Genomic DNA, 21,247 nt, shown 5'->3' on the forward strand with positions numbered 1-21,247 from the left:
ACACACACACACACACACACACACACACACACACACACACACACACACACACACACACACACACACACACACACACACACACAGTCTCTCACTGTCTCATTCAGCAGCCCAGTGACCAACCTCGGGGTATACACACTAGGTGCCAGTGTGTGTACACTTTTATTGGCGGAGTGAGTGAAGGGTGTCCCCCAGTCCCCCACACTCATACACATGCACAGTTATGCATGTACCCTTACAGGAGAGACCTGCGCCCCCCAGCACCACTCTAACTGAAACTCATGGATGGGAGGAGGAGAACAGAGAAGGGGGCTGCTGCCAGGTGCCCTCAGTCACCAGGCATGTGCAGCCGCAACCCCGCCCCCACACTTACTCGTACCCTAGTCCAGGGTTCCAGGCAGAACTGAGAGTGTGGCCTCAAACTCTGGGATTCCCATGAGGCAGGACTGGGAAACCCCCAAGTTCCTAGGTCTACCCCGCCCCCGTCTCTGCCTTTCCTTCCCCCACTGCCTCCGTCTTTATCCCAGCAAAGCCCCTTCCTCTTCAGTTCTGGGGGCTCCAAGCCAGGGGCCCTCCGGACGGTGGGAGGCGGGGGCCAGGCTACCGGCTGGAAAAAGCCCCCAGCAGCCGTGGACCCATCGAGTCCCCCTTCTCTAGGCTCCTCGAAGCCCGGGCCCGCCCCTGGGCGTAGCCAGCAGAGGGCGCTGCGGCCCAGGCCCCGCACCAGCCCTGCTCCCGCGGCGTCCCAAGTCGGGGTCCACAGCCTCTCCTTCGGCTTGTCCCAGCCCCTGCGCTGCGCGAACACCCGCTGGCCGTGGGGGCAGGGTGCGGGACCCAAGGCCCCGAACTAAGGGGCGAGGGGCGAGGGGCGAGGGTGCTTGGGTTCCCGGAAAAGACACTGAGGCCGGGTTTGGGGCCCGCCTGGTTGGGGGCCCGAGCGCCCGAGAACCTCGAGAGGCTGGGAGGAGCGCGGGTGCTGGGGTCCGGGACGCCTGGGTCCCGCGCGGGGGAGGGAGTGGGCCTGTGGAGCCGCCGGACTGGCAGCTTCTGCGCCCTTTCATTGGCTGCGCTGCTCGCCCGTCAGCGCAGCGTGGTCCAATGCGCGCGTCTCGGGGGCGGGCACTGGTGCTGATGCTGCCGTCAGTCGGTGTTGCAGGGATGCGGCGGCGGGAGCAGCCGCCCTGACTCGCGGAGCATCCTCCTCGGAGAGGCACCGCGGCGGGGCGGGCGGGCGGGGACGCGGCGGGGAGCGAGAAAGGCGCGAGGCGGCAGACACCGCTAGCCCTGGCTCTGCCACCCGTCGGAGACGGGGCGGCCCTGTAGCTCTGCTACCCACCCTCCGGCTTCTGGCACCCCGAGAACCAGGTAAAATGGGGGGGGGGCTGCGGCGGAGACGGGCGGGGGGCGGGAGCCGATCGGGGGAGGGGAGCGGATCGGAGGGGGCGAGGGAGGCAGGACGGATGAATTGGGGGGCGGGGGCGCCGCGCTGAGAGGGCTGGCCCGGTGACAGCGAGAAGGCAAAGCCGCTGGGGGCTTGGGGGTCGGAGGCTCCTGTGGAAAGGGCACTGGCCCTGAGAGCTGGGGAGAATGGGGAGGGGTGGGAGGAAGGGTCTTTGGGGGAAGGGATGGAGAGAGAAGGAGGAGCATCCAGAGGACTGAGAGGGGGTTCTAAAAGGGGGGGGTCCCCAGTCTGTGCTAGCCCCAGAGGCTTGAAGCAGCGCCGGGCCAGAGGAGCTGTTGTGTTCTGGAGGGTCTAACAAGCGAGAAACTGGGCTTCGTGGGAGGAGAGGAGAGGGAGCTGGAGAAGAGAGAGAAGTGGAGAGGGAAGGAAAGGGGCCAGGCCAAGGGCTTCGTCCTGAGGGGACCCACTGAGGACCAGGCTTTCCTGGGGGATGGGAGCCAAGGGGAGAAGAGGTTATTGGGAGAGAGCAGAGGGGAATGTGCCAAGGTGCTCCAGGCAGAGATGGGTCTGTGCTGGTGGAGAGCTGGGAAAGATGGGGTCTGAGGGAGAGGAGCGGAAGCTTGCGGGGGAAGGCTGGGGGTGATGAGACAGGGAGACTGGGAAATCAGTAGGAGGGGGCTTTGCTGGGGTGGGAATGCGCTGGGGGCGGTGACAGGGTTCTGGTCAGAGTGCTGCAGGGGGAGAGGAAGCTGCAGGGCCCTTGGCTTGCTCCCCCACCCCTAAAGAGGAAGGGACCATTTCTCATGACCCAGCCTCCTCCCCCAGCTGAAGCAGCTGTCTTCCCTGGGGTCTTTGGGTTGGGGTATGAGCCCTTGAACCCTTGATGGGCTCTTGGGGAACAATTAGCTTTGGGGTGCTGTTGTCTCCTTTACTCTCACCCCCCTCCTGAGTCTTGGGAGAGGGCATTCGATGCCTCATTGAGCTAGCAAGGGCTGGGAGGGGCTTTTTCTTGGTATCTGGAGGTGAAGGAGGAGGCTGTCCACCTGGAATAATGAAATAGATTTTTAGGGGGTGGGTTTTGGGTCCCCAGTCCCTTGGCTGCCCTGGGGGCTTCCAGATAGCCCTGTTTTTGTATGTGTTGGCGGGTGGGCGTCTCTCCTCTTCCCTTCATTCTTATCCTTCCCTGTTGTCTACCTTCCCAGTGTCTGGGTGTTCCTTTTTGGGGAGGGTGGACATTAGGGTCTTACTTTCTCTGTCTTCTGCCAGAGAAGGAGAAAGAAAGAAGGGAGAGGGAAGGAGAAGGGGAAGGAGGTCTGCAGTCCGCTCACTGTGAGGCCTTCTGTTTTGTGGGTGCTTCAGCCCCTCAGTCCCTACCTCCTCTTGCTTCCAGAGATGGCTCCAGGGATTCTGGCATCTGAGGTGTGGCTGGATCTTTTGGGAGACAGGGGAGAAGGGTCTGGCTGGGGGCTCTTCATTCATGCTAGTGGAAGTGTTCTCAGACCCATCCTATCCTCAGATCCACAGGGGTGGGCGGGATAGACCAACCAGCCACGGCTGCTGGGCAGTTCTTTCCAGGAGCCCGGGCCTGGGCTGAATCCATATGACAGTGGAGTACTGAGAGGAGGGGCTGGGTGCGTGAGTGGCTGGTGGGGACCCCTCTTTCCTTCCAGGCTCAGTCACTACCCAGGTCCAGCTGCTCCCTCCCGCTTGCCCTTGCCAGTGACACAGACACTCTGACAATGATACACGCGCTCGGTGGCACCCACCCAGACACACACCTACACAGGCACACACACCTGCGTACACAATACACCTCCTGGCAGCATACCGCCCACACTCCCCACCCAGAGAGGCTGCCACCTCGTGCCTGCCTCCTTGAGACCTCCCCCAGGCACCTTGCTGTCATGTACACAACACACACACTGCCACTACGTGCCCCCAGAGCCCCCAGAGCCCCCAGTGCAGCACTGCCAGCCCTCACCCTTGGATGCACACAGCCCCCATCCAACCACTCACCTCCCCAGGCTCACAGCCATCGCAGGCACACCTGTGCTTCTTCCTCATACACCTTCAGTCCTTGCAACACACCCTCTCCTTCCAGACACCCCATCCCTCCCAGGTCTACACAGCACGTGTGCACACCCTCCCAGACACACCAGTCCCTGCCCCCCAGCAAGCTCATCCTGAAGTACCATGTGCATGTCTGTCTGGGTGCTGAACACTTTGCCCCAGGCCTTTGTGTGTGTGCACGTGTGTGTGCACACCAGCACATGTTTGCTAACACACTTTATGCTGTGGCTCACCCCCTAAACCTCTCTTCTACTTTCTCTCTCTCTCACTCACTTATCTTTGTACCTTTGGCCCAGGGCCTCCTACCCCTCCTGGCCACAACCACGACCCTTCCCAGTGGAGTCTAGCCCCCAGCTACACCTGGCTTCCCTGGGAGCCTTCCCATTTCTAAGTGGCCCCACCCCCTGCATCAATCCTCAGGCACAGGGGCCCCTGCACCTGCCTGTGCACTGGAGACACTGTCCTTTCATTCTCAGCTCCCAAGCCCAGCCCCCACGGGGATGCCCCGATTGTGTGTCCTCACACGCCACCCACCTTGCTGCTCCATCTGTTGGTGCAGCTCCCTCGCCCCTGCCCTTTCCACACTGATGGGCCTGTGGGCTCTCAGAGACTCATTCAACAAATAGTCTGTGCACACTTTCAGGGATGTGTGTGGCACCTTGTTATTTACGAAGCTGCTTCCTCACTGCCACCACCACTGTTTGGCATGGTAGGGTGAGGGTGAAGGTGGGACTCCGCTGTGCTCCTCAGTGAGCCTCAGTTTCCTCACCTGTGAAATGGGATCCTCATCCCTACCTAGTGGGATGTTACAAGGACTCACTGAGAGGACAATGATGGCAATGATAGTAGTAACAAGTATGTTTATTGTGTACCTACTGTGTGCCTGGCCTTGTGCAAAGTACTCTGTAAACCTTACTTTGATGTATTTGTCAGGCACATAGAAGGTCCCCGTAAATGGTAGCTATTTTTATTGTCATTATCATAACCTTCCCTGCAGGCGCACACACACACACACACACACATGCACACACACACCTGTCATAGATACCTTTAGGAACATTCCCAGGCACCTCATGCTTACTCACAAGGCTGCCCCTGGAAGCCATCTGTCCCCCTCTGCATCACTGGGGTGCACCCGCCCAGGCTGCTGTGCCCCAGCTGTGCACAGCATAGGTAAGCTTGGTGCTTATCCCTCCCACCACCTACCTCCCTGCTCCCATGCACCTGTCCTCCGGCCCCCACTCCACCGAGTCATTCCATTGCGCCTCTGTCCCCAGCCCACCCGCTTCCCCAGCTCCATGAGGCGGCAGCAGCCTCGTCCTGTGCACCCCGAGCTACCAGCTCCTGGGCCCAGCCCGCTCCATGCTTCTCTCCATGACACAGAGAGCTGCTTGGGGACCTGCGGACATGGCTACTCATGCCCAGCCCACCCTGGCATGGGACTCCGACTTATCTTTAGACCTGTTTGTTCCTTCTACTGCCCTCTGAGTCAGGACAATTGACCAGCAGAGTTGACGAGGACACGAGGGATAGGGATTAGACAGAACCAAATCTGAATCCCAGCTCTGCCATTTATGATCTGTGGGACCTTGGGTGGGTCCCTTCTCCCCTTTCAGTATCTATTTCCTCATCTGTAAAAGGGGCAGTGATAATACTTGTCTTGCTTACTTTTCTCACCAAGCCCTGGTGAGGATCAAAGGAAACACTAGGCACTCAGTACTGCAAACTGTAAAAGGCCAAGATGAGAAGTTTCAAAAAAATCATTAATACGACACACTGTTCTTTTCACACATTAGTCTATGCCAGGCAGTGTACTAGGAGCTTTATGTATGTTAATTCTAATTTTGACAACACTATTATTATCTCTATTTTATACATAAAGAAAGTGAAGCACAGAGAGGCTGAGTAACTTACCAAAGGTCACACAGCTGGATAGGGGTAGAGCTGGCATTTGAACCCAGGCTTCGGAGCCAGTGCCTCTAACCACTGTGCTGTCTTGTTTCTGCTGCTGCTGAGGTTGTGGCTGGGTGTGGAAAGGCATGGGGTCTTCCCTTTTTTCTGCCAGATCATCACGGCTGGAAGGAAGGGGAGGTAGCAACTGTTCGCCATCGGCCAATCTTGCCTGGAATTTCAGGGGGGAGAGGGGACCCTCCAAAAAACATTCTGCACCTGAAAAGGACCTCAGGGGTCAAGCAGTCTGCTGTCCTCTTCCATATGATTCAAGAGCCTCCCCCACACTGAGCCTCTCTGAGCAGCAGTCATCCGGTCTCACCTCGAACACCTCCACAGACGGGGAACTCACCACCCCCCGAGGCAGCCTACTCCACTGTTGGATGCTTTAGATTGCCAGCCAGCAAGTTTCTCTTTAGCCTGAGCCAGAATCTCCCCCCATAGCACGCAGTTCTCCCACCTGTCCACGGGCTGCCTTCTGGGGCCACCAGAATGTGTGTAAACCCAGCTCTTCCTCCCTGGCGCCTGGAGGAGGCCCCTGCTGTCTCACTCCCAGCTGGCATGAGAGGATGCTGGCGTGAGGAGAGGAGAGCCAGAGGGAGGCCGGCATCCCCATGGCTGGAGGTGTGTGTATGGGCGTGTGTTTGTGTGTGTGGGCATTGACAGAGAGGGGGCTGTGTGGATGCGGGGAGAGGGCCCCTGGCCAGGGGCTCTGCTTGTGTGGGCATGGATCACCATTTGCATACTTGCCCCTGATGGTGTAGGGCTGAGGCCTTTGGTCAGGTTGGAGGGCCCAAGTCTAGGTCAGCAAGTGCAATGGGAAGTGTCTGGAAGGGAAGGCCAGCGACTTTGGTTCTAGTCTTGCTTTTCTGTGTGATCCCCCGCCAGCTCACTGCCCCTCCCTGGGACTCAGTTTCCACATCAGGAAAAAAGAGAGAAGATGAACCCCATGAGCTCTGAGGTCTCTGTCTCCCAGTCCCAGGAGTGGGCTTTAGAGTGGGGCACCTGAGAGAGCCGTGTCCCCTGTGAAGGCCAGATCAGAGGAGGGTGGGCTCTGAGCCCCAGACACAGGGGTGAAAGAAATGCCTTGGAGCCCTCACACCCTTTACCTGGACTGTAGCCTTGGGCAAGTGAATTCATCATTCTAAGGTCGGCTTCCTGGTCTGTAAGCCTGAGTGACAAAACGACCTCCTGGAAGCCGAAGGATTGACTAAGACAGTGCACATGGGGTCCAGCCTGGTGTCTGATGCAGACGGAGCCCAAAGCTTGCAGCCCAGAGGCTTCAGTGGCACTGGCCTCGCCATGGGAAGATGAGGAGGAGGCTCTGGCCTAGGAGGACCCAGGAAGAGTTATCCGGAGAGGGTAATGTTGAGTTATCGGGAGAGGGTAATGTTGGGGAGAGGCAGCAGAAGTCCTGAGGGCAGCCTAGCCACCCCCTGCCCCACCCACTCCAGCTCTGGGCACCACTGGCCCAAGGCTGCTGAGTCTATCTGTGGGTGGGGGCAGGGTGGGAGGCACTAGGGAGCTGACTGGGTATTAGAACCCCAGGATTACTCAGGAGGTCAGCTCCCCAGAGGTGTGGCGGCTCTGGGCCAGCAATGGGTGGCAGTGTGCACTGCACTGACGTCAGTGAGCAGACAGGTACCCCAGGGCCAGCCTGGCAGTGTCCCTGCACTGGCAGTGGGCAATGGAAGAAGAAAAGTGGGCCTTGGGGGGGGCAGTACCTGGACGCTGTGGGTGCAGGGCGGCTTCCTCTGCACTGCATAAACCTGGGGAGGAGCTGTTGCCTTGTACAACTCCAGGAGACACCGTTTACTTGATGTGGTCGTGTGAGGCAATGACCCTGGCCTGTGGGGAGACCTCTGGAGAAAGGGTTGCTGCTGAGTTCCAGGAGTTCAGGAAGGATGGAGCATCCCAGGGTAGCAGGAGCCCCCTGTGTTCTGGGAGAAGGGTGGGTTGGAGGCTGGGTCGGCAGCAGCCTGAGCCTGGGGTGGGAGAGGCGCAGGGAGGGGAAAGGCGAGGGGAAGAGCAGCAAGTTTCCTGGACACTGGGTGGGGGAATGGAAAGGACCCAGGTGTCTGCTGGCTCACTCCTCCTGGGGCCATCTCTACCTGGCAAGCGTGAAGCTGCCCCAAGGGTCTGTGGATCCCGGGGGAGAGAGGACTCAGGGAGTGCTGGGGCTTCCTCCTGGTTAGCCCCGCAGTCCCTGTGCCCCCAGTGGCCTGGCTGGCCTCTGCTGCAGAGCTGTGGGCTGCGGGGAGAATGAGTAATGAGCCTTGAGGGGCTGCAGGCCCAGACCCTGCTTCCGACCCTCCCTGGAGGCACCACATAAGCCCAGCCTCTGCCCCTGAACCGGCTCACAGAAGCCTGCCTGCACGGCACCCCTCCCACTCTCCCTCCACACGGACCAGTAGAACCTCCACCTCCTGGACTCTCACCCACTTTGTCCCCCTGCCCCTCCACCCAGATAACATTCCCTTTGGCTCTCAGGACCCAGGCGTCTGCCTTCCAGCCTCTGGCAGCCTCCCCACCATCTTTCACTCTATCTGTCCTCCCCCAACTTCCTGCCCCTAGCCTTTCCCACAGAACCCGTCTGCCATCTCCCTAAAGGGTGGTGGATGTGACCATGGCAGGGGGACTGGGATGGGGGTGGGGCGGGGGAAACAATCCCTCCTGTTCTGAGCTTGGGGATGACTGGACAGCAGCACGAAATCCTTTTCCCTCCGCCAGCGGAAATCGATAGCTAATTAATTCTCTCCCCAAAATAGTGTCCGGAGGTGGGGGTGGGTGCTGGGAGAGCAGCAGACAGAGGCTAGGCCAGGCCAGACTGAGATGGAGACCCTAGCAGGGAAGGAGGGAGGGAGGCTGGTCACTCTTCTGGCCACAGGGTTGTCCCTTTGCTGAGGGTCTTTGGCTACCGCTTCTGGAAAAGAGGGAAAGCTTAGACCTTTCCCTCCCCCAACGCCTGAGGAGCCCCCTTCCCTGCCCTGGGCTGGGGATGCTTGTGTGTGGGGGGTTGAGGGCGTCAATCAGGCTGGGAGCAGGTGCTGCATTTAATTTGATTGGCTAATTAGCCCGCACATGTTAATTATCTCCATTACCCAATGAGGAGAGGCAGTGGCAAAGCTATATATAACCCGACAGTGTTTGTAAGGAGTGGGGGTTGCTTGCCTGGATCTCCTACCCACTGCCCGGGCAGAGGCAGTCCTTGGAGGGGTATTGGGGCAGGACATTCAGGTCCCCATTGGAGCCTTGTAGGATTGGGAGGGCAGCAGTCAGGAGCTGGATGGCAGGACCTGAGGGCTGAGCTTTACTGGCCTCTTGGAGATGGCTCCCCCAATGCTCCCGACTACCTTCTGAGGCCTTTTCTGCCCCATCTTCCTCTGCACACGTGTCACTCTCCAGATGCCCCCTCACTATGGTTTTTTAGGGGGTCCCTCGTTTCCTCCCACATAGCTCTTCGGCTCCTCACTGCACCTCTGCAGGCTTCCCCTCCCGAAGTCAGCCCTCTCCTTATCTTCTGGGTCTCACCTCACTGAGCTACACCTGTGGCTGTCCTGTGCTTGTCTATTTCCTGGGGATGCTGGAGTCGAGCAGACTTGGATCTGAATCTCAGTTCCCTGCTGACTGGCCGTGTGACCTTGGGCGAGTCCCCAGATCTCTTTACCTGGGTTTCCCTGGTGGTTAATGAGAATAATGGGACTTCTCAGAGTGATTAAGTAAAATGACATTTGTAAAAATGCCCAGCACCCAGGGCTCTGACAAATGCTGTTTGGATTTGGAATTTAATTTTCTCTGTCTTTTCTTTCATTTCTCCCCGCTAGGCCACCTTTCTCCTCCATTACTCTTCCATCTCTGTTACTTTCCAGGCGCTTCCTCTCCTTCCTCTTTGTCTCCCCTCTTGCTTCAGTCTTTCCCTGTCTCTTCCTAAACTCTAGCCCCTCCCTGCTTCTCTCCCAGGCTTCTCCCCACCTCCTTCTCTCCCTCCCTCCCCAAAATAAAATCAATGCAATATTCAGGAGGGTTGTTGGATATAAATAATTACGACTTGGAGTTTAATGAGATGCAAATTCCCCTCCCCGGCGTGGGGTATAAATTGCTCTCTGACAGCCCGTTACAAGGGTAATCATTTCAGAAAGGCAATTTTATGCAAATGAGCCTGCCTGCCTCCTGGTGGCTCCCCCAATCTTGGGTGGGGGGTGGGCAGAGGGAACTGAGGGGTGAAGAGAGCCCAGGTAGTGGGGCCAGTCCTGAGGCTGAGCACCGAGAGCTGGAAGTTGAGGATGACAGACATTTAGCTTCAGAAAGGACCTGGGTTGGTAAGCAGTGAGGCTGGGGCCTGGGAAGGGGTGAGCGTGGTTTCGGGGGAACTGGAGGCACAGAATTGGATGCCTGAGTCCCTGCTTGGATGGAGAGGGCTTGGGGCCTGGATATCTGGGTCCTGGCTGGCTTCTCTCCCTTGCCCCCTTCCCAGTCTGGTTACCCTGTGATACCATCGACGAATTGGCATTTAATTAATCCCAATGAATTATTTAGCAACTTCATTATCCAGTATCAAGAGCTGATGAGAGGAACAGTGGCTGGAGGTGGGAGCCAGGCAGAGGTTGGGCGGTTCAGAGAAGGGGCTGGGGTCACCAGGCACAGGAGAGTTCCCAGGCCTCGCTCAAGGAGCTGGCCTTGGTCCTGACACTCGGGTCCTTTGAGAGGGTGAGGGCGCGGGCTGATGGGTTGGGCTCCTACCGGGCTCGAACGTGTCACCTCTCCCTGTCCACATCTCAAACCAATGCTGCCCCTAGTGCGTGCCATCTCTCCTAAGTGCTGGCCCCCGGAATCCGTGTCTCTTGCCTCGGGACCCTCTGCAGGTCAGGGCCTCTCTAAGTTCTGCAGGGAAACAGTCTGGTGCCTGGTGATAGGAGTGGGGAGCCCGGCACCGACGGCCCCTCTCGTTGGAGCCCCTCATTAACCCTTTCCTCTCTGTTCTTCCGCAGGCATCCCTCCCCGCTCTTCCGTCGGAGCCCGCGGCGGGGGAGGGGCGCCGCCGCCACCGCTCCAGGGAAGCCGGCGCCTGGGCCTCTGCGCGCCTCGCCCCGCGGCCAGGCCCATGGCACTGTGAGCCGGCAAGGGAGCCCCGCTCGGCGCGGGGAGCGCCCGGCCCCCTCCCGCCCCATGCGCCCGCGGCTCTGAAGCCTGAGCGGGGGCCGGGGGCCGGGCGGGGCCGGGGCCGCCGGAGGCATGGCGCCCGGGAGTCGGTGGCGGCCGACATCGCCGCCCCTGCTGCTGCTGCTGCTGCTGGCGCTGGCGGCGCGCGCGGACGGCCTGGAGTTCGGCGGCGGCCCCGGGCAGTGGGCTCGCTACGCGCGCTGGGCGGGCGCGGCGAGCAGCGGCGAGCTCAGCTTCAGCCTGCGCACCAACGCCACGCGCGCGCTGCTGCTCTACCTGGACGACGGCGGCGACTGCGACTTCCTGGAGCTACTGCTGGTGGACGGCCGCCTGCGGCTGCGCTTCACGCTTTCGTGCGCTGAGCCCGCCACGCTGCAGCTGGACACGCCGGTGGCTGACGACCGCTGGCACATGGTGCTGCTGACCCGCGACGCGCGCCGCACGGCGCTGGCGGTGGACGGCGAGGCCCGCGCCGCGGAGGTGCGCTCCAAGCGGCGCGAGATGCAGGTGGCCAGCGACCTGTTCGTGGGCGGCATCCCGCCCGACGTGCGCCTCTCGGCGCTTACGCTGAGCACCGTCAAGTACGAGCCGCCCTTCCGCGGCCTCTTGGCCAACCTGAAGCTGGGCGAGCGGCCCCCCGCGCTGCTGGGCAGCCAGGGCCTGCGCGGCGCCACCGCCGACCCGCTGTGCGCGCCCGCGCGCAACCCCTGCGCCAACGGCGGCCTCTGCACCGTGCTGGCCCCCGGCGAGGTGGGCTGCGACTGCAGCCACACGGGCTTTGGCGGCAAGTTCTGCAGCGAAGGTGAGCCCCGGGGAGCGGCCGCCCGGTGCCTGGGCGCGGGAGTGAGGGCCTGGGGCGCTTCGTGGGGGTCGGAGTCTGTGTGGGCTCCTGAGGCACGGGGGCCGGGCGCGAGGGCTTGTGAGTGGGTGCGAGCGCTCCAGGGCTGCGGGGACGCGTGTCCGGGCCAGGGCGGGTGGGGTTGGCGGTGGGCGGGGCGAGCGGGCGTGGCCGGCGTGGGCGTGGTCAGCGTGAGTCCTGCGGCGACCTGTGGGCAGCCTGTGTGGTCAGGTTCTGAAGGGGCTGCTGAGGGTGGGGTGCATGAAGCCCCGTGGGCTCGGTGGGTGAGGGTCTGTGAGGCGTTCTTGAAGGCTTGTAGGTGGGGGTCTGCGTGGACAGGGCCCATTAAAGGCTGTGGGCGGGGACCATGGAGCCCCTGAAGGACAGTGGTTGGGGCTTGTGCATAGGGCGGGGCCTCGTATGAGGCCGTGAGGGGCGGTGAGTGGGGCTGGTGTGGAAAGGCCAGTGTGGGTGGGGCTTATGAGACAGGGGGCGGGACCTCGTGTGAGGCCGTGTGGGGCTGTGAGTGGGGCCTGTGTGGAAGGCCAGTGTGGGCGGGGCCTATGAAACAGGGGGCGGGACCTCGTGTGAGACAGTGAGGGCCTGTGAGTAGGGCCTGTGTGGAAGGCCAGTGTGGTCTGGGCCTACGAGACAGGGCAGACCTTGTGTGAGGCTGTGAGGGGCTGAGTGAGGTCTGTGTGGAAGGCCAGTGTGGGTGGGGCCTATGAGACAGGGGACTAGGCCTCATGTGAGATCGTGAGGGGCTGAGCAGGGCCTGTGTGGAAGGCCAGTGTGGGCGGGGCCTATGAGACAGGGGGCGGGGCCCCATGTGAAACGGTGAGGGGCTGAGTGGGGCCTGTGTGGAAAGGCCAGTGTGGGCAGGGCCTACGAGACAGGGGGCGAGGCCATGTGGCGGGGCTTTGGGGCAGGGGGCGTAGTCGACAGTGGGTCGCAGTCTTTGAAGGTCCGCGAGCGAAGGGCGGGAAGTGCGGCCTGTGCGTCCTGGACAAGCACTAAAGGATGAGGGCCTAGGCGTGAGGACGCTGAGTGTGAGAAGGGCACGATGGCCATGCCAGCGCAGGCGAGGGAGAATGGGGATTGCGAGGCTGTGGCCAGGAAGCGAGTGCTTCTTTTTCACCACAGAATCCTCAGAGCGCCTCCGAAGAGTAAAGGGAAAACGAGGGAGAGGGTGGCTGAGGCTTCTCAGGCTCCTGACGAGGAGTGGACAGTTTGGGTGAGGGGCAGAGATGGCCAATAGTCTCTCTCGATGACAGACGGGGCGTGGAGGCTCTGAGAGCGTGGGGTTTGGTGGGAGATTGCTGGGCTGGACAGGGCGAGGTGGGACCCTGGGCCGTGGGGCTGACTATGGAATGGCGCTTGGGAGAGAGGCTCATCGGAGGGAGGGGTCCAGCCAGCACCCGCGCTGCCCGAGGCCGAGAGTCTGGCCAAGACCGTGAAGTGGTGAAGTGCGGGCGGGTCCTGGGCTGAGCGGCCTGGGGCAGGGCGTTGGTGTCGGGGGGCAGGGGTCGCTGAGGCGAGGAGGCACTTGGAGGAGCCTCTTCCATTAGGGTCTGGCTGGGCGTGGGGAGGGGCTCTCCCATCAGTCTGGGGGCGGCGCATGCGCATCTCTCCCTGCCCCTCGTCTCCGTTCTTCCAGCTCGTGTGTGCCTCAGGCCTGCCCTTCTCTCCTCTGGTCCCTCTAGAAGCTGTGGGCCACTCAGCGGTTGTGTGTGTGTGTCCGTCCCCCCAGAAGCAGAGGCTTTTGAGGGAGCGTGTGCATGTGCACGTGTGCGCCAGCAACATGTATGTGGCCCGGCACTGCTTTGGGGATAGGTGTCCTGTGGCTGTGTGCCTGTGGACAGCCATGTGGCCCAGCCTGCAGGTGTGGCCCTGGGTGTGGGAAGCCTGCACTTGGGAGAGTCGTTTGCCTATGTATCTGTAGTTGTTGTCGATGAATACATCCAAAAGTTCTGGGGATTGTTTTCTTGGGGTTATTGGTACAAGGTTGTGGGATACGTCATCAGGAACTGTGTATTAAGTTAAGCTGACACCTTCTCACCCTTTCTCCAAGCAGTTCAGGTGTTTCCTAAACTGTGAAATTCTGTGTTGGTGTGTGTTTGCCTGCGTGTAGAGGCCCACGAGTCTGGCAGTGTGTATTTGACGTGTGAATGGGTCTGTTTGAATACCAGTGTTTGCAGATAGGAGCCTAGTGCCTAGTAGAGTGAGTAGTTCCCAAGTGTGAGGGTGTCTGCTCATGTGCTTGTGTTTTAACGTGAGGCCTCAGTAAGACAGCCGGATTGTATGAGGACTCTTTCCTTCCAGAACCTTAATTTGATCCTCTGGTTCCTTTACTCTTCCCCCAAAGCCTGCCTAAGAAAACAGGATGAACCATCCTCTAATTTGATGGAGGGAAAGCTCGAGCTACGGGAGGTTAGGGTAACTGGTCCCTGGCCTCATTGTGGCTGAATTGGGCTTGGGTGTTTGAAAAATTCAGCCAGAGGCACCTTGGTCAACCAGAGCCTTTGTATCCATTCTCTGAGAGGATTCATTGGCCAGAGGCTTCCAGTGAGGCAAACAGGTGCATGCTTCTGAATACGGGTTGTGTGGTTGTGTGTCTAAGATATGTTTGAATAACTGTGTGAGAGGGATGGCTGTGTGTATAATATGGCTTGGTATCAGATGAATGTTTGTGTCAGCTGTGGTGAAGCTGTGAGAGATGGTTGAATATGTGTATCTGACCCATTGTGTGTGTGTGTCTGTGTGTGTGAGAGAGAGATTCATATAAGAAAAAGAAACATGAGCTGGGTGCGGTGGCTCACACCTGTAATCCCAGCACTTTGGGAGGCTGAAGCGGGCAGATTACTTGAGGTCAGGAGTTCGAGACCAGCCTGGCCAACATGGTGAAACCCCGTCTCTACTAAAAATACAAAAATCAGCCAGGCATGGTGGCGGGCGCTTGTAATCCCCACTGCTTGGGAAGCTGAGGCAGGAGAATTGCTTGAACCTGGGAAGTGGAGGTTGCAGTGAGCCAAGATGGCACCACTGCACTCCAGCCTGGGTGACAGAGTGAGACTCTGTCTCAAAAAAAAAAAAAAAAGAAAGAAAAAACAAAAGAGAAAGTGAGATATAAGGTGGGTGCCAGCTGGTAGGGGCAGGGTTGCCTGTGTATATGTGGAGTGTGTGTGATGTGTGTGTGGTATCTGTTGAGAGAGCAGTGCTTTGTGGTAAAGGGGGAGGGTTGTGTCTTTATTCATTTCTGCATTCCCAGCACCTAATCTGGTACCAGGCACTTAGTGGGTGTTTGACAAAGATTTGTGGAATGAATGGAGAGATATTAATAAGTAATTGAGAGAATAAAGGCTTGAGGCAAAGCTGTATGTACATATGAAAACATGTATGTATATATTTTCAGATATATGTTGTGGGTGGGCTTGGGGGTTGTAGGCACTGATTGCATCTGGAGATGACAGACACAGCAACAACCCTGCTGATCCCCTTCTTTTCTCTCCTCACTCTGCAACCTCATTTCTTCTTCTATTTGTTCCTTATTTCCTAGGTAGCTTTTATAATATCCTGTGCTCATTATACTTCGAGTACTTTCTCATCCAGTCAAGGAGGAAAGGCATGGGCTCCCATGGTTGGGTATTGGGGTGAGGAAGGAAGACTTTAAGGGGAGCAGGCCTGGCTCCTGCTCTCTGACACAGCTCTAGGGGTCAGAATCCCCAGGCTTCCTTGGAGTTATAATCACTTTATCATCTGTTGTGAACAGTTCCCAACTCTTTCTGAGACTGAGGACTATTTTTTTTTTTTTTTTTTTTTGAGATGGAGTCTCGCTGTGTGCCTAGGCTGGAGTGCGATGGCACGATCTCAGCTCACTGCAATCTCCGCCTCCCGGGCTCAAGCGATTCTCCTGCCTCAGCCTCCTGAGTAGCTGGGATTACAGGCGCCCGCCACTATGTCCAGCTAATTTTTGTATTTTTAGTAGAGACGGGTTTTCACCATGTTGGTCAGGCTGGTCTTAAACTCCTGACCTCAAGTGATCCGCCCGCGTTGGCCTCTCAAAGGGCTGGGATTACAGGTGTGAGCCACTGCACCTGGCCAACTGAGGACATTTTTAAAAGTCAGTAATTCACAGTACCCCTTCTAAAGTAGTTATTATTTTTATATCTGTTTAGTGTGAGTATAAATGACTCAAAGCCACTGTGAATTTGGAAAAGCTTTTAGATGACTTTGATGTTATATTTGCCATTGTGGTTAATAAAATATACATTAGAAAAATGGTTTTAGCTTTATATGCAAGATGTTTCAATCTGCCTTCAGATGTTTGGTGTGCATACGGATTTGTGTATCCTTTGGAATCCCTCCTGCTCTCCCAGGGTCTGGGCTTACTCATTGACAGAGAACCTCCATGCTAGGAAATTTGCATTTTCCCTCTCTCTCTCAGGGATCTGGCCACACGTAATTGAAGACAGAGCTCAGTGGGAGTGGCTGAGAGTCTGTCTACCGTTGCTGATCATCTGCCAAAGCTGGGATAGAGTAGACTGGGATCTTGCAATGGTTTGCATGTCAGTGCTTCCTCATGTCACCTGTGTGTGTGGAGAAGGGGCTAAAAAGGGATTAAAGAAGAAGGGATGTGCAGGCATGTGTGTGAGACCTCAGGTGGAGTGATGATGCAGGTGTTTAGGACAGAGTGTCAGGTGTATACTATTTGCTCAGGAGAAAAATAGGAAACTAGTCGTAATGTGTGTGCTTGCAGAGAGGTAGACACACATGTCTCATGTGTTTTGTGTTAGTGATTTAATTCAACAGGTAGTTATCAAGGCCTTCTTTGTGATAGGCCGTGTGTTGGGGGCTACAGTGGGGTCAGAGATGAATAAGATGACTCTGTGCTCTGGGAGTTGACTGTTTTTTTTTTTTTTTTTTGAGACGGAGTTTTGCCCTTGTTGCCCAGGCTGGAGTGCAATGGCACAATCTTGGCTCACCACAACCTCTGCCTTCCGGGTTCAAGCAAAGTGATTCTCCTGCCTCAGCCTCCCAAGTAGCTGGGATTATAGGCATGCACCACCACGCCTGGCTAATTTTGTATTTTTAGTAGAGATGGGGTTTCTCCATGTTGGTCAGGCTGGTCTTGAACTCCTGACCTCAGGTGATCCGCCTGCCTCGGCCTCCCAAAGTGTTGGGATTACAGGCGTAACTCACCACACCCAGCCTGGGAGTTGACTATTAAATTGAGGAAGCAGATAAAAAAGCTGTCCAGTGTGTTGTTAAGAGATTCTGCCTCCAGACTGCCCAGGCAGTGACTTTATACTTAAACTCTCTTTGCCCCCATTTCCTCACCTATAAATGAAGATAATAATGGTACCTACTTTATAGAGTTGTTGTGAAAATTATATTAGCTAGTTCATGTAAAGTGCTTAGAACAGTGCCTGGTACATAGAAAATGCTCAATACATAATAGCAAAAAAAACAGCACAATAGTGTGTGGCCCAGAGATGCAGTAAAGCAGTGTGGCTGTGATTAAACCACAGACTTCTGTGGCTCTGGTCTGGGTTTAAATCTGTCTTCTCTACTCCCTAGGCCCGTGACATTAGGTGAGTACCTAACCTTTAGACTCATTTTTTCTTTCTTTTTTTTTTTTTTTTTGAGACGGAGTCTCGCTGTCTCTAAGGCTGGAGTGCAGTGGCGCGATCTTGCCTCACTGCAAGCTCTGCCTCCCGGATTCACGCCATTCTCCTGCCTCGTCCTCCCGAGTAGCTGGGACTACAGGCGCCCGCTACCACACCTGGCTAATGTATTTTTAGTAGGGACGGGGTTTCACCATGTTAGCCAGGATGGTCTCGATCTCCTGACCTCGTGATCCACCTACCTCATGATCCGCCCACCTCGGCCTCCCAAAGTGCTGGGATTACAGGTGTGAGCCACCGCGCCCGGCCCGTTTTTCTTTATTTATAAAATGGTGATACATGGCTGGGCACTTGAACCCAGGAGGTGGAGGTTGCAGTGAGCCGAGATTGCGCCACTGCACTCCAACCTGGCTGACACAGCAAGACTCTGTCTCAAAAAAAAAAAAAATGGGGATACACATGCTTATCTCATAGGTTTGTTGTAAGAATTAAATTAGCATCTGCTGTATAAAATTAGTGATGAGTAAATGGTAGTTATTCTTACAAGCAAAGTGCAGGGGAGAGTTTACAAGTTGAGGGGATCAGTAATAGGTTTATGAAAGGCATGCTGTTTACAATTGGCCTTGAACATTGATTAAAAAACTTGGTTGGGGGAAGTCGTTTGAAGCAAAGGAGCTGGTATGAGCAAAGGCGTGGACACGGGGAAATGTACATCATATCTGTAGAGGGCACCAAGAAGTATAGGGAGAATAGTAGAACCTAAAGCAGGAGAAGCAGGTTGAGACCAGGTCTTGATGATCTGGCTTAAATTATTTAACTCACATTGAATGCTGACTGGGTACAGTGTATTGGCAAATGGAGCCACAAAAGAATTTTGAGGAGGGAAATGGATAAGATGAGTTCATGTCCTTTGTAGGGACATGGATGAAGCTGGAAACCATCATTCTCAGCAAACTATCGCAAGGACAAAAAACCAAACACCGCATGTTCTCACTCACAGGTGGGAATTGAACAATGAGAACACTTGGACACAGGAAGGGGAACATCACACACCGGGGCATGTTGTGGGGTGGGGGGAGGGGGGAGGGATAGCATTAGGAGATATACCTAATGTAAGTGACGAGTTATTTGGGTGCAGCACACCAACATGGCACATGTATACATATGTAACAAACCTGCACATTGTGCACATGTACCCTAGAACTTAAAGTATAATTATATATATATATATATATAAAAGTGCTGTACTTAGGGAGCTGGGAGTGAAGTGCAGAGGGATTATAGAAGACAGAGTTATGTAGTGAAGAAATCAATTGGGAGATAGGTCACGCAAAAGATATTGAGGCCCTGAGCCTTGGTTGTCTTGGGGAGTGGCAAGGAAGGGTAGTGGCAGTTGTGGTGGCAGTGATTGAAGGCCATTGCTGAGCCTGAAACTGTAGGATTCTTCCTCTTGGATGTGGAGTGGGAGGAGAAGGGTCAGAGATGATGAAGTTTCAGGTCTGCACGGTTGGAAGTTTGGTGGAGGGGTGAGAGGAGAGGGGAATGCCAAGAAGGGGAGCAGGCTTGGCACAATAGATCATGCTTGTGTTAAGTGGTGGTGCCTCTTGACATTCCAGGTGATTGGGAATGTGAGACCAGAGCTTTGAGTTGAAGCTGGGGCTGCAGATGGAGCTGTGTGTAGAGATAGTATTTGAAGCTCTGAGATCAGATGAAGTGGCCAAGGAGTAGGTGAGGAAAATTGAGCACAAGACTTCAGAGGGGCAGACAGCTGGGAGGAGGAAGAAGAGCAGTAGTGGCCGTAGACCCAGCAAAGGAGCAATTGGAACACAGAGAATTGGATCGCAAGGTCAAGGGAGGAGAGAGGGGGGACTCGCAGCTATTGAGCATTTGCTGGGTGTCTTTGATGTTTTATCCTATTTAGTCCCCATGATCACCACATGAGAATAACTTTCTCCATTTTACAGACAGTCAAAGAGAGGCTCGGAGATGTAAGAGCTGGGATCTGAGCCCTGAGCTGACTCAAGAGCCTGTTGCTCCCTACCTGTCTCCATGCTGCCTCCTGAAAGGAGAGCTGGTCAGTTGGTCTATTGATTACCTGCATTTGGTTTACTGGGGCTATTTAGGGACAAGGTTTTATCAGAAACCAGTAACTACCCTAAATTCCTTGGGCCACAGCTTCTCCCTTAAGCTAGTGTGTGCTGAGGGTGTTCCTGTGTTTGCCGGTCAGCTGTCCCAGCACAGAGAAAGGACGATGGAGATAGATCAGGAAAATCTCAGTTTTCCAAGTCCTTGGAGAGGAACCCATCCCAGAGAGCAGGGCATTATCCTATTAAAACACACAACTAACCCACATTTAACACATTTCAGATGGAAATCTCTTCACAATGTGTTACACACCTCTCTGCCTCCCTAAGCATAATAGATGGAACATGATTTAACTTTTTTCAGATGACTCAGGGTGGTCGTGATTCCCCTCAGGTATTATGCCAAACTGTCATGCAGTGGTTCTTTCACTGAGGTTTGTCCCTGCCTGAGATGAGGCCTGACTGCTGTACTTCTGAATTCTTATATTAGCTTTTTCTAGTTTTTCCGTCTCCACCCGTAGGAGGAGCTGTCAGGTAGCAACTGACACCTCTCTCTCTCTCTCTCTCTCTCTCTCTCTCTCTGTGTGTGTGTGTGTGTGTGTGTGTGTGTGTGTGTGTGTGTGAACCTGGAAATCAGCATTCCTAAGTTAGGAATTGCTGTTAGAATTGTGTGTCACTAACAGTAGGTGGACTCTGGCTAGGGCCTGAGAGGTCCTATGAGAAAATAACAGTTATTTTTTTTCGTTTTTGTAGAAGTAGCTTTATTAAGGATGCAGTTTTACAGCTCCATGATTCCTTCTATAGAGCAAGGCTACCTTCTAGGCAGTGTGTGTAGAGTAGCCAGAAAATAACAATTCTTAATTGCCCAGGTGTTAGATGCATGTTTTGGCTGTTTAGAGTCTTTTCTTTTCCCTTTTGTTCTGGTTTTCATCACTGTCCTTGATCATCAATCTGCTGGAATCCTGACATGTTAGGCAAGACATACCATCTATGACACCACCTCTGTCTTTTCTGCTGGGGGAGTGAAGTCTTGTGTCTGAAAGTTAAGCAAATGAAATCACCTATGTTGGGTTATTCTGTCAGCTCTAACATCCAGTACCTGTGGTCCTGACAGTTTCTGTAAGTAGAAGTGGCTCCAGGTAGAATGGGACAGGCTTCTCTAGAGGGTAGTATAGACAGCAGTTGCTCTCAGACCCAGAGACAAGCTAGATGCCCCTACGTAAAGATGGCAAAATGGGTAAGAGCATAGGCTGCCATGGTTTGAACCTAGCTTTGCTACTTGTTAGCCATGTGAACTTGGGCAGTTAACTTATCCACATTGTTCTTCAATGTCCTACTCTGTAAGATGGAAGTAATATCGTTGTAAGAACTAAGTGAATTAATATACGAAAATCCTTTACAATCTAGGCACTATTCTGAGTGATCAATAAATGGTACTATGGTTATTAGCTCTAGCGGTCAGGGAAGGCTTCAAGGAGGAGGTGGGACTTGGCCAGACCTTGAAGAAGGATGACGGAGTGTGAGTTATAGTGGTGGAAAGAAAAGAGCAGGGCTTTCCCACCAGGAGAGTAGCCTACATGAGGAATATAGGGGATGTGAATTGAGTGGGTCAGGGCATGATGAAGAGACAAAATTGGTTGTGTTTTATGGTAGATAAAATCAGAACCTTAGATTAGAATCAGTTTCTAGAAGTCTTGACTTCCAGGCTAAGCACGTAGCCCACTGGAAGTTTTCAGCCAGACAGATTTGGGTTCAATGTTTTTTTTTTAGACGGAGTCTCGCTGTCACCCAGGCTGGAGTGCAGTGGCGTGATCTCGGCTCACTGCAGGCTCCGCCCCCTGGGGTTCACACCATTCTCTTGCCTCAGCCTCCCGAGTAGCTGGGACTACAGGCGACCACCACCTCGCCTGGCTAATTTTTTGTATTTTTAGTAGAGACGGGGTTTCACTGTGTTAGTCAGGATGGTCTCGATCTCCTGACCTCGTGATCCGCCCGCCTTGGCCTCCCAAAGTGCTGGGATTACAGGCGTGAGCCATCGTGCCCGGCCTGGGTTCAAATTTTGACTGTCGCTAACTAGCAATGTGACCTTGGCCAAGTTACTCCTACTTTCTGAGTCTTGGTT

General features: G+C 55.5%; 1 protein-coding gene across 26 annotated transcripts in view; it reads left to right on the forward strand.

Annotated features, from left to right (window-relative positions):
- Positions 1-1,138: 1,138 nt before the first annotated feature.
- NRXN2 (neurexin 2) overlaps positions 1,139-21,247 on the forward strand; it is a 120,185-nt gene continuing 100,076 nt past the window's right edge. For 19 of the 26 annotated variants that reach the window (XM_054525701.2, XM_054525707.2, XM_054525696.2 and 16 more), the window contains exon 1: positions 10,645-11,381. In XM_054525701.2, coding sequence (XP_054381676.1) covers positions 10,652-11,381 — 730 coding nt within the window. In that variant the 5' untranslated portion in view covers positions 10,645-10,651. Of the gene's footprint in view, positions 1,363-10,407; positions 11,382-21,247 lie in introns of those variants that run through there. The other 7 variants (XM_054525702.2, XM_054525697.2, XM_054525700.2 and 4 more) reach the window with 1 other exon arrangement.

This window comes from Pongo abelii, chromosome 9 (genome assembly GCF_028885655.2).
Source record: "Pongo abelii isolate AG06213 chromosome 9, NHGRI_mPonAbe1-v2.0_pri, whole genome shotgun sequence".
NCBI lineage: Eukaryota > Metazoa > Chordata > Mammalia > Primates > Hominidae > Pongo > Pongo abelii.